At 36.4% G+C, this 12094-nt stretch overlaps 2 protein-coding genes across 3 annotated transcripts; both read right to left on the reverse strand.

The window, feature by feature from the left end:
• Positions 1–2550: 2550 nt before the first annotated feature.
• On the reverse strand, positions 2551–7205 carry LOC126588013 (uncharacterized). 2 transcript variants are annotated; one of them, XM_050253137.1, is made up of 11 exons: positions 6941–7204; positions 6137–6198; positions 5549–5709; positions 5009–5067; positions 4854–4877; positions 4257–4339; positions 4076–4140; positions 3824–3873; positions 3460–3561; positions 3010–3069; positions 2551–2918 (listed from the first exon to the last, which is right to left on the reverse strand). In XM_050253137.1, exons 1-11 carry the CDS (start codon positions 6941–6943, stop codon positions 2811–2813), a joined length of 777 nt encoding a protein of 258 aa, XP_050109094.1. In that variant the 5' UTR covers positions 6944–7204; the 3' UTR covers positions 2551–2810. The 2 variants fall into 2 exon arrangements, with proteins under 2 accessions (XP_050109094.1, XP_050109095.1); XM_050253138.1 differs by lacking the exon at positions 4854–4877 and having other exon boundaries at positions 6941–7205.
• Positions 7206–9017: 1812 nt separating this feature from the next.
• LOC126585946 (uncharacterized) lies at positions 9018–12038 on the reverse strand. The gene is made up of 10 exons (XM_050250577.1): positions 11664–12038; positions 11507–11590; positions 11068–11198; positions 10891–10988; positions 10614–10702; positions 10407–10515; positions 10130–10284; positions 9907–9977; positions 9608–9722; positions 9018–9474 (listed from the first exon to the last, which is right to left on the reverse strand). The coding sequence occupies exons 1-10, from the start codon at positions 11904–11906 to the stop codon at positions 9328–9330; spliced, it is 1242 nt and encodes a 413-aa protein (XP_050106534.1). The 5' UTR covers positions 11907–12038; the 3' UTR covers positions 9018–9327.
• Positions 12039–12094: the final 56 nt, after the last annotated feature.

Genomic DNA, 12094 nt, shown 5'->3' on the forward strand with positions numbered 1-12094 from the left:
TCAAAAAGTACACTATTCGTCTATTAAGAACTTGCCACGTGATGGCTTGGTGACAAGAGTATCTCTTATGTCAGTTGTCTTTGTGTGTATAGTGAAAGTAAGGACTTAAAGCATGACGAAAATTTCTTTTTACAATCACAAATTTTCCTGGTGACCACATTCAGGCTTCAGCAATGTAATAATTCCCAAAAAGAGCATATAAGAGGTGACGTTATTATGGGAGTATATAGAAGCAAAGTTTCACGTGAATACAATCAAAACTTTTTACATATAAGTAATGAATGATTTCCTTCTTGGGAGGGTTTTGGGAAAGGATGTACCCAGTACGCCTCTCCCCGTTTCTCTCTACTACATGTAACCATTGTGTTTGGGTTTTAGTGCTTAACGGGTGCTGGCATAGTACTTCTCTGAAGAGATGACTCTTCGAAGATTATGCAATTATCGATAGAGTCCCCAACTACAGGATGAATAGCAAATATCTCAATAAATTTTCTAGGTTGCGATATACTGTCACGTTTATAGCCTTGCATACATCATTGAAAATCAAACTTACATAAAAGTGGGTTTTTTTTTTTTTTTTTTCAGTTTACAATTCTGCAGAAATTTCAGCACTGAAGGAGTTGTTCTGTATGTACCTGCCACATGAGGATTTCACATTTACGGAATTTCCTCGCTTCTCATTTTTGAATACTAATCTGAATAATAAATGGAAGTATCGAACTCACAATTCGATTGCTACTTACAGTTCTTGTAAGCTTGGCAAGCTAGCCAATTTGTTATTCTCTATATGCCTTCAAAATCGGCAACAAATAAAAGAAATGCAATTACTGAAGAAAAAATATGTTCTCTGAATTCAAGTATGTAAATTCGGAGCAAGATTTGAAGATCTTACAAAGATGATAAGGTTACTAATGTGAATATGCCCACATAAAACAAGTATGTGGCTAAGGATGGAGGATGAAAGCAAATTATATGGCTCAAATACGTAGAAGTTTAGTTTTTACTATTTTGGAGTGTAAGTGGAAATCTCTCTATGTATATATAGAGGTATGTTTGTATCGCACTGGTAGTACAAAGTGATGAACAAGAGAAATGAACACTATGTTTATTTTCTTTACTGAAGCCAAACAAAACACTATGTTTTCGTCCTTTGCCCTTCTATAATTGCATATGCCGTATAGGACTAGGATTTCCATGGCTTTTTTTTTCTTTTCTTTATGCTACCCAACCCATCCATAGACTTGAATTTGCCACATAATGCAATGAAAGCTCCAGTTCAATCCATCACTTTGTTGGAAACATTTGGCCTTGATGCTTTGAATTTGGATGGAGGCATGTCCATTGAGGGGTAATATTCTCATTAAGTCCTTTTTCAATCATCTTTCTGTTCTACTTCTAAATGAATGTATGATGCAAATAACCTTGTTTCCTCAGGGCCTATGATAATCATCACGCGGGTCAAGAAGACATAACACTACCAGGTTGTAGAAGTTAATTGCTGTTTGGAATTCTCATCTTTATTATTTGTATTTATCTGCACCAAGAATCAAGTTATATATCTTTTAAGTACTAATCAAAAGTCCTTACAAGGTGTTTTGGGGCACAGACACATGCAGAGAAAAACAAATACAATATAATATAAAAAGTATGAAATTTAATCCAAAGAAGAAGCAAACAAACAAAATATCCATAAATCGAGTCATATCTTAGTTGGAGGATTCAAAACTTCAAAATTACCATTATCAATAGAAAAGCTTGTTTTTCTCTATAAGAGCTATTAGAGTTTTAGCCGGAAAGAACGTAGTATAAACAAGGGGTGATGCTAGGGTAATATAAACAATTAACATTTAAAATTTAAGGAAAACTAATGAAAAGGGCTTGAAAACTTTAAGTTTTAACGATAAGGATAGAGTGAATAGTACTATGATTGACTTTTTAATGTAAAAATGTGGTTTTTCGTTAAAGTGAACAGTATCATGAGCTTTTTGTTAAAGTTCCTTAAAATTTAAGTTGGATGTGGAAATAAATTACAAGGGTTTAAATAAAATTTCCTTTTATAAAATGTTAACGAACGAGCCCTTTTACTCTTTGACGTTTGTCAATGAATTAGGAGTTCCTTTGTGAGAGCATACATAAATGAACAAGATTTGAAGAAAAAGAGAGGACCCAGCACTAAAATGAGGAGGGCAGATGATGTATAATTATAAGTTGCCATTTGTAAACAATATCCGGATGGCCCTTTGTAGTACTTTTCATTCTCTTGGTTCTCTTACCTCTTTCATTTCTCTCTTGCAATCAATGCATAGTCTCTCATGCAACCAATGCATAGTCTCTCATGCAACCAATGCATAGTCTCTCATGCAACCAATGCATAGTCTTTGGAACATCACTCATTTGACGAACCATGTGTTCAAAAAATGAAATGCTCGGTCAATAAAAGCTCACCACATGACGTGTTTTGATCACATAAGAGAGTATCTCCTTTTCGTTAGATATAAAATTCATTTTTGTTTAGACAGAATGTAAGCGCCAGATGCTGGCTTCACTTGGTCAGATATTGTACTAGATAGATACTCCACGAAACAAAGAGGCAAAAATTGTACCAGATAATATACATTCCAGACCAACGATCTAACCGATTGTAAAGTGTAAAAATCATATATTTTAGAGCTCGAGGTTTTGGTCGTCGTGTTTTGAAGACGAACCGAGTTCAATTACAGGGCAGTACTCCTCAATCACAGTAATAAGCTGAGAGAAACTTCTAATTCACCAAAAAGCAGTCCTAATCAGTTCTGGCTCCATTCAGGCAATTAACCCTTTTGGATTGCTCCGTTCTCCTTCAAGTACTCGACAAATTCGTCAATAAGATAAGGCCAGGCACCTTCCGCGTCATAGTTTGACAGTGACGGATCCACAGCCTACAAGCAGAATATCAAGTTAACCAATGAAATAAAAAGAATGGGTAGCATTGTTCCTGTTTTTTGGTTACATAGATGCTTGATATAGTACCGTTGCAAACTCCAATAGTTGAGACCATGTGTCCCTCGAAATGGCCTTGTTATGCCGAGCCTGAAACGATGGAATCAAGGACGGAAAATATATTGACAGGAACAAATCAAGAAAATAATAACCTAGAATACAAGAAATTATGATACTGTGGCAGTATGGGAGACCACAATATGTTTGCTGGTAATTTTGTATTTCTCACAATCAATTTGGGATGTCTAATGCCATTTCAACGAATCAACGCAAACAAACTTTCTAAAGATGTAACAGGCGTGACAATGATTTCGTAAAAGAATGATGCAGGAATAAAGGTAACAACATGAGGCCTCCATTTTGCAGAGAAACTGTAACATTTATCAGAACTCCTTGGCAATGATTCCTATCCGATAATATAAATGATTACTGCAAGCCCAGCGTAGCTACTTTCAACAAATAATAAATTTTGTAACTTACCGGTAAGAACTGACACCAATGTTCAACATACGGCCACTGCTTTTCAGCAAACACTAATTGCCACATTCCAATTGCAGTATCCAATGCCAAAGATTTCTGACCCTGAAATGAAAATGAAGCAATATACGTGTATATGATTATGAACACGGAATATAATCACGCGTGCACACACACACACACAAATTAATACCAGAATTTATTTAAGATACCGTATCAGATATATTTTTTTTTTTTGTTTTGTTCATGAATCATAATATATGTCAAGGAACTCATTTCTAGTTTTATCTTTCAAATTTGAGAAATAAGCACTGTCTAGAATACAACAAATAAAATTCTTCATGCGCTAAAAAGTAAAAACACATACCTTTTCTTTTGCCCAGTCAAAAGCAAAATTATATATCTCTCGAAACTTTTCTGGAAAATAAAAAGAAGATCATGTCAGCAATATAAAGGTACTCTCGCAAAATTCAAGTCACATGAATATCTTTACATTACAGTTAAGCTATTTGAACAAATACATGTTAACATCATGAGTATCTTCCACAAAAAACCAAAAAAATGATGTACAAATAAAAATTTAATTACTTAAATAAAACTATAATCACATTTCACTTACGTTCATCTTTCAGCTCGGATCTCATAAATGGTATCTTTTCACGGAACTTGTCCAAAGAATCTATCCTGCCATCAGATAACACAAACTTCTGTTAATTGAATTTCTCTAGTTATAGACTATGTACCTATTATAATTTGAGGTTTAGAAGAATATAAAAAACATCAAAATCCTTTGTACCTACCCTAGTGGTTCTAATCCCTCTACGAACTCCTCTTTGGAAAATTCACACATGGTAGCTGCCTTCATGTGCCAAGAAACAACTAACTGCATCAACAGCCCATTGTACCAAAAATAACCAGCCAAGTCACAAGGTTAAGTTGAAAAAATGTAGGCAAATAAAAAAACAAAAGTTAACCAATCAAATTGGAAACATATATTTGATTTTCATGAAGCTTACTTTTCATATGACAATATCTTCATTACCTGCATCGCAATTTCTCTTTTATGTAGTTCAAGGTAAATTTCACCAATGTCCCAAAATTTTAGCCCGCTACACATTAGTCTCCAAACTTGAAAATGTAACATTTAATCCCCTAGAAATCTATGTTAGACTGTGCCCATACATGTGGAAGGCCCCAGCCAGAAAATCACTATATCTATATGAAATTTTGTCAGAATTTCTGTTGAATTTTCAAGCAAGAAGGTTCTTTAGTTCAAATAGACAGAACTTCGTAGAATTTAATTTTTACATTGCCTAAACATTAATTTGGCGGACTTGAAAGGAACTTTGTAGGCATGCACATCTTAACCATAACAAGGTTTATTCGAATATACCTACCATGACTATATCTTGAGGATCCACCTGTCAAATCATGACAGCTAGCATGTCAATCAAAATAAAAGAACAAGAAAATGAAAGAAAACAATCATAAGAAACAAACAATATTAAAGACAAATGATTGAGACAGGTTAATATCTGCACCAAACAGTTACCTGAAGATCATTGCAAAGGAGGCTGATACCATCAACAAGTATCATATCAACATCTGGATCTGAGGAAAAAAAAAATTATTCTATTAGTGAAAAGAAAATTCTGCTAACCATATAAACTTAGGTTAAAAACTACCAAAAAAAAAAAAAAAAAGAAGAAAGAAACATTTGTTGGGCCATTTGATTTTAGGTACAATGCTATCACAGTATCACTATATCACAAATGAGAAATTTATATATGTACGTGCAATATTATCACTAATCCTCTAGTACATAAGTATGAATCAATCCAGTATCGCGAATATATATTTGAGTAAGACACAGCTGATGAAGAAGCTTGAAGGAAAAAAAATCCATTGGGTTCACAACTAAAGTAATAGGATTCCAACCAAATTCAGCTATTACAAACTTGATGACACCGCATGCTTGTGAATTTATAAACTGATTACATCTCTGTCTTTTCAATTTCCTATGAATGTGAACAAAAGATATACACTAATGTCTAAGATTGAGGATAAAAGTGAATGGAAAGGTAAAGCTTGCCTTTATATGTATTGTATAATTCCTCCAATTGTCTAGAATTAGTATTAGAATCAGTATTAGAATCAGTCTCTGCTTGCAGCTGGGGCTGAGTGTAGAAGATATCAAACGCTCCTTCAAGATGCCAATCACTCTCCTTCAGAACCTGCAGAGCAACTTTTTCACTGCATATGATGGGAAGTTAGACTAGTCAATCCAAGAATCATACAAAAAGAGTAAGGGTAGAAAAAGGTACGATACACGCCCACCAGTCTAATACAAAGCACATATGTGTGTGCACAGACCAATTAAACCAATTCAACTTCAAAAGATACATAAACAAACTGACGATTAAAACTGCTCAACTCAACCAAATCTAACACAACACAAACACATGTCCCTTAGAAAGACAAAAATTATGATGAAGTTATATGTAACATTTTAAAATCCTCATGATCAATTCAACATGCAACGCCAACTGGTTTTAAATGGTGCTCTAAATATCAATGCATGACATGCATACGCTAGCAAAACCACTGAGCAAAACTGCCATGGATTTCAAAGACGTGAAATGAAGAAAAACAGAAAAGTTGCGTATGATTGTCGGATTACCTTGCTCCAGTTATCATGATGAACTGCTGGAGCTTATCGCGTTGCCCTTTACCCAACTTGTTCTGTCAAAAAGAGAATCCAAGGTGAAGCGGAGAGAGGGAGTACAAAACCAAATTATGCATGCATATTGATTCAGGTATTCGCAAGTGTATGCGCGCACAAACAAATGAACGTATATGATTAGCATAACATCAACATCCACGAACTAATTTTTGCAAAAATGCAACTGAAATGTGGGTAATCTTTTAAGAGGACAATGAAAAGTTGGGTAATGGGCTCTGTCTTGTGTTACCAATACTATAGGTTACTTTTTACGTCAAGAAAACCCAAATATAACCAAATTTTCCTCAAATTCACATCAACAAAGGTTTTCCCTGCCATAAATTTAATTTTACATCAATTTTCTTCAAAACCTAAGAAACCAACAGCCTCTTTTTAACTGATCTCACTACCAAAAAAGCCCGAAAACTCCCTAACCAGTGTACGTTCTCGAACTCAAAACACACATCTTTTAATCCCTTTTCTCAGCTTTCCCAACTTCTCAATACATGAAATATTACTAAAAATCGAAACTTTGGTCTGACAGGAGTGAAAAAGTTGCTATAATTTGCAGAACAAGTCACATCCAGAACAAATCATGAAAAAGTGAAACATTACAGAGTAAAAGTTAAAATTAACCGTAGAGAAGCGAGAGACTGGTCAGGAACAATAAGCATACATGAAACTGAACCAATCAGAATCGAAGATATTTAACACAAAAATCATGGAATAAGAAAATAAAGCTGAAAAATAGAGAGTGCTCACCATCTTTGAGGTGGACGATGATGAAAACGCAAACCTTGAACTGCTCCTAGAGAGAGAAAACCAGGGTTTTGCTCAGTTTCTGTGTAATACGTACACAGAGAAATACAGAAGAAGAATCTGTCTGTATCTCCCTCAATGGGGTCTGGCTTTCTGGGTTCCTTGCATATTGTGTTTCCAATTGGTTTTTATTTCTGTTTTTCCTTTTTTTTTTTTTGTTTAATTGCTTTTTTCCGAGGCCACGGGCAGCGACCGTTAAATGCGTGTGGATTTACCGTGAGGGCCGCGTGTTTAATGTCCAGTAAGCGATTATAAATACGTGACACAACTATCTTTAACATTCGTTTGACCGCTAAATACGTTCGAGATTTATTATGAAAACTGTGTGTAAACGGCTGATAATCGTGCATGAATTGGCCGTCAAATGCATGTGAGGTCCACTACAAGAGTCACACATATTCATGGTACATAATCGTTCATAAAAATGTGGGATGACGATCTTTTAACGTTCATCGACAGTTAGATGCGGATGAAATTATTTAGTGAAAGCTATATAAGTATTACAAAATGGTTCATAATTAGTAAGCTTCTGCCGGACGCTATGCCCTACCCGGCTACAACCCTTCAACACTCAATGCAGGAGCAGGACTGCATTATTTTTTAAAAATAAAAAATAAACAATATTTGGGTAAAATATCTATGTAAAAAGGAACAATATGCGTTTCGGTTCAAACTCTCTTTTCTTCTTTATTGTAGATTAGAGTAGAGTATCGCTTATAATAAAAAAATATTCATTATTAAACTCTTGTAGTTTAGTAAGTGTTGCAACTCGAAAAACATGTTTTTAATTTTTTCTTAATTCTTTTTCTTGATGTGAGTAGAATATGTGGTATAAGAGGAACATTATGGAAGTGTAAAACACCTAACGCATGGTCTTAGAGTTCTAATTTTGTCGGAAAAAACGAAAGAAATAATTGGAGTTAAATTGCAACAATTAATAAATTACAGAAGCTAATTCGCAAAAATGAGAACTATAATATCATTGGCCTTTCAATAGCACTTCAAAAATTTAACTCATGCATCACGTCGGTCCCCAGACTCTAAATACGTCACTTTATTCACCCTAATGAGTAGTATTTTATCTCAGCAACAAATACAACTTTAAACATTACCAGATAATGTATGCACCCATGTGTCTGTATCTCTCATCACGTAATATAAAATACTACGATGCAAATACACTCCAATCTCTGAAAACTGGCATTAAACTATCAATAAGCCTATACGTTTATTTGCCTGTGTTAGCTTTGTATACTGAGTTGCCATTCTTTGCCTCGCAAACAAACTCTTTCTGCTGAGAAAAATGGTGGCGGATCTTCGAACAGATTCTTCGGATTACCGGACTGAGCTCTTGTCGCCGGACGTGATGGGAGAGACAGTGAAAGTGCCAACTGAGGCATCATGGAGGCTCAACATGTATGGATTCAAGCTTCCAGCTGAGAGAAGCATGGATTCTTATTTTGGCCTTGGCTCTTTTATCTAGTCATTAAGTAAGCTCTTATGTCCTTCTCTTAATACTTTCATATTATTAAACTCAAAGTTTCAATGAGATAAACTCATTTTATGAGATGGGTTTTTGGCCTGGAAGTTTAACACAGGTTTGTCGTTAATTTAGTTGTTTTAGGTCAGTTGGTTAATGCACTGTGCTCGTCACCTTACAATCAAATTCAAATTTTCCTCCCTGTAGATTAAAGCAGTTTAGAAGATCACAAACACACGTTTTTTTCTTAATTGTTGCAATGAATTTTTTCGTTGTCTTGGATCTATCTTGCTAAATAACGAAGAACTATATAGAGAGCTCAACCGTAAAATACAAGCTGGATGGATGAAGTGGAATAGTGTATGGGGTGTGTTGCGGTATCGTCGTATGCCACTAAAGCTCAAAGGAAATTTTACAAGACAACAATAAAGTCAGCCATTGGCACGAAATGTTGGGCGATCAAAAAGCAATACGTGCAAAAAAAAATGAGCGTAAAGAAGATGAGAATGCTTTAGTTGGAATGATCCAAGACAAAGGTAATGCACTGTAAGCCAACTCTTCATATGGACGAGTTAGACATATGGATTAATTTAGACATGAACACATCGGTTCTCATGTCTCAAACATTACTCATACTAACAAAATTGCCCAGAAAGAAAATCTGGATAAGAGTTGAGTACATGATCAAAATCTCACATCACTCCGATACAAAAACTGTGGAAGTTTTTGACAGTCAAAATCTATCGTTCCGATAAATAAGAAAACTACAGAACACTTGATTTAAGACTAATACTAGCAAGACTTGATCTCATATCTAGACGGTACAAAGTATTGGCAAGAGAGCAAATGGCTAAGAAAGTTGAACCCAAGCGAATTCTTCTTTGTAAACCACACTTGCATCACAAGAGGCTTCACATGTATACACGGCGATTGTAGCCCAATCAAGAGAGTCCACGTCATTCTTCACGTTGAAGTAAAATAGCAACTGAGGCATAATCTGAAGCCAATAAAACTCACAAGGTTAAAATTTTGACTAGAACGAAAAGGGCAGTCGTGGTAGTAAAAGAAACTGAAATGCACAAACTTGGAATCGAGCTTCAATCAAAACGAACAATTGTTATATCTGGTACCTGAAATTCAAAACACATTGGGCCACTACAATAACTACATTTAGGAATATCAGCCGTGGATGGCCGGCCACTTGACACAGGCCATAAGGGTTTAGCACCGGAACTCCTACAATACCTGTTATTTGGAAGAAAAAAAATGGAAATGGATCAACTATTGTGAAGTAAAATAGTGGTTATGATCAATGAAAGCCAAGGAATGTAACAAGCGCAAAAAACTTTGAAGTAACACTCTGCACCAAGTCACATCCTTCAGAAATCTGTATCTTGATTTGAATGGATTTATCCAAAAAAAAATTCACCTTAGTATTTGTTCAGGGGCCAGGGCTATGCGCACGTGGAATGAAGCCCAGCTCTTTCTATCACCATCACCCTTTTACAGAGGTATAAACGTGTAAGAGTTCAAGCAACTAAAAACTATTATTCTCTTATCAGAGAAAAAATGAAGGAAGAAGAGCACAACTTTCATTTCTACCAATACATAGACAACATAAATGTTAGTTATGCGAGAACAACAATTAATACCGTAAAATTGTCTGCTATCGACATTAGCCCATCATCCATTCGGTTACTAGAGACCAAGGAATTAGTGCCCACACTCTCATCAGGCATCTCCGTGTCATATGAACTTTCAGGCTCCTGTATAATTTTGTACTCTGGCCATAGATTATTACTTGCAACTGTTCACAATTGAAAAACAAGAGAGTGTATTAAGATCTTGAACCCAACCCACCAAATCTCAAAAGTGCAGTTAAATTGCCGACCCAAAACTCCTCCCAAGAAAATACAACTTCGTACTTGCCTTTTAGAACTACAGCAGAAGTGGTTTCACTGTTAGCAGAGCTACTGTCGGCCAGCTGAATCCTCAATCGTTGACAATCATGTTCATGACCAGACCGAGAATGCTTGACCTACAAACCACCAAAACATATTTGGTATGCTTTAAGGATGGCTGATGCTACTTCAAAGGGGAAAAAAGATGCTGCAGAAACCCAAAAAATCCAATTACCCAATGTTTCTCTGAGCAATAAAGTGTTTTTCTGCAACCAGTACAGCGTTTACTCCCCTTCCAGGTACCACACCAATTACATAGTGCAGCTACAACAATCAAAAGGCAAATATCATCAAAAGATCCCTTCAATTGGAAGAGTGTTTAAAAGACGTCAAATTGCAATACTGAAGGAGCATAAATATACATAAACAAGGTTGAACAAGCTAAAACAATCTGGCAATAATTCATAAGCAAAAGCTAGCAACTGTAAATGCTAACTGATACAAGATGCTACCTCCAGCCATAAGAGGATCCTCCGTACTATCCTTCTTCGGAGGCTCACTTGAGTAGAAAGGATTATCGCGAGGTAATTGGCAGCGGAAAACCTTCACGCTATAAGAAAAAACATCACATAATCAGAAGAAAAAAAACCACAAATCCTTTGGTATAGACATGATAGGGAGAACAATACCTTCTAGAGGGCTCGTCCCGCTGGCATTTCCATTGTTCATGTTGATCACGACGAAGACACGCCATTGACGTACACATAAACACAAACAATGTTCGGTGAAATGCAGATTCCTTCTCCTCTGGCGCATATACCTAGCCACGCAATAAAGACCAAATATCACAATCTAATTGTCAACTTTTACTACTTGAAAATGGCATAAAAAGCGCGACCCCAAGCAAACAAGGCTTCCCGCTCTGCGAAAGTCGGGGAGGAACTCGTATGTATGCTGCTTTACTCTTGCTTTGCATGCAAAGAGGCTTGTTCCACGATTCGAACCGTGACCATTTGATCACATGTCACAAAGGAGCAACGTTTCCGTTCCGTTACACCAACTCGCCCTCGACTTGAAAATGGCATGATAAAGATATAATCTGATCAATGAAATTCAAGCATCCCTCACCTGAAGCACAAATTGCAAAGGTTCACCGCATATATCGCAGCAGCAAGATCTTCCGGACGGCAAGTTTTCTGGATCCAGCCAAGCCTATATGACAAGCCAAAACATCAGAAAAGTCCGACTAGTATGTAAATTGAAATTGAAGGGTTTAATGGCATACGGGAACGCCTCCAGCCTTGGAAGGAAAGAAATGGCGAAGAAGAGAGCGGGATTTCTTAGGCTTTTTCACAAAACCTAAAATCACAGAGTTTCTTGCTTCTTCGTCTTCCTCTTCTTCGTCATCGTCATCCATAGCAACCTCTGGCTCTTTCTGTTCTTCTTCTTCGTCGCTATCATCGTCCAGTGATGTGATTCTAAGGCCTTTAAACTCTTCCGTACCGTCACCTTTCACACTGCCTGCCATTTCCCTTCACAATTTAAGTAGGGTGAAGTTTGCGGCGGAGCTGGTGATGTCAGCTGAGCTTACGGCGGATGAGCTGCCGTGAAGGTTGAAGACGAGAAGGAGGAGAAAGGGGTGGGTGAGCTGGGCCGGATATGGGCCTTTATTTTATTTTCTCAATTTTCTCTATATTACTGGACACGTGGCTTCTT

Source organism: Malus sylvestris, chromosome 10 (assembly GCF_916048215.2).
Source record: "Malus sylvestris chromosome 10, drMalSylv7.2, whole genome shotgun sequence".
Classification (NCBI taxonomy): domain Eukaryota; kingdom Viridiplantae; phylum Streptophyta; class Magnoliopsida; order Rosales; family Rosaceae; genus Malus; species Malus sylvestris.

Excerpts from the sequence above, each read along its gene's own strand:
- LOC126585946 (XM_050250577.1), bottom strand. The coding sequence starts at position 11,906 with ATGGCAGGCAGTGTGAAAGGTGACGGTACGGAAGAGTTTAAAGGCCTT. Across the intron at positions 10,989-11,067 it reads CGGGACGAGCCCTCTAGAAG|CGTGAAGGTTTTCCGCTGCC; the intron begins GTATTGTTCTCC and ends TTTTTCTTATAG. Across the intron at positions 10,285-10,406 it reads TTCTGCTGTAGTTCTAAAAG|TTGCAAGTAATAATCTATGG; the intron begins GCAAGTACGAAG and ends AATTGTGAACAG.
- LOC126588013 (XM_050253137.1), bottom strand. Across the intron at positions 4,878-5,008 it reads TCCTTTGCAATGATCTTCAG|GTGGATCCTCAAGATATAGT; the intron begins GTAACTGTTTGG and ends ATGATTTGACAG. Across the intron at positions 4,141-4,256 it reads GAGGGATTAGAACCACTAGG|GATAGATTCTTTGGACAAGT; the intron begins GTAGGTACAAAG and ends ATCTGATGGCAG.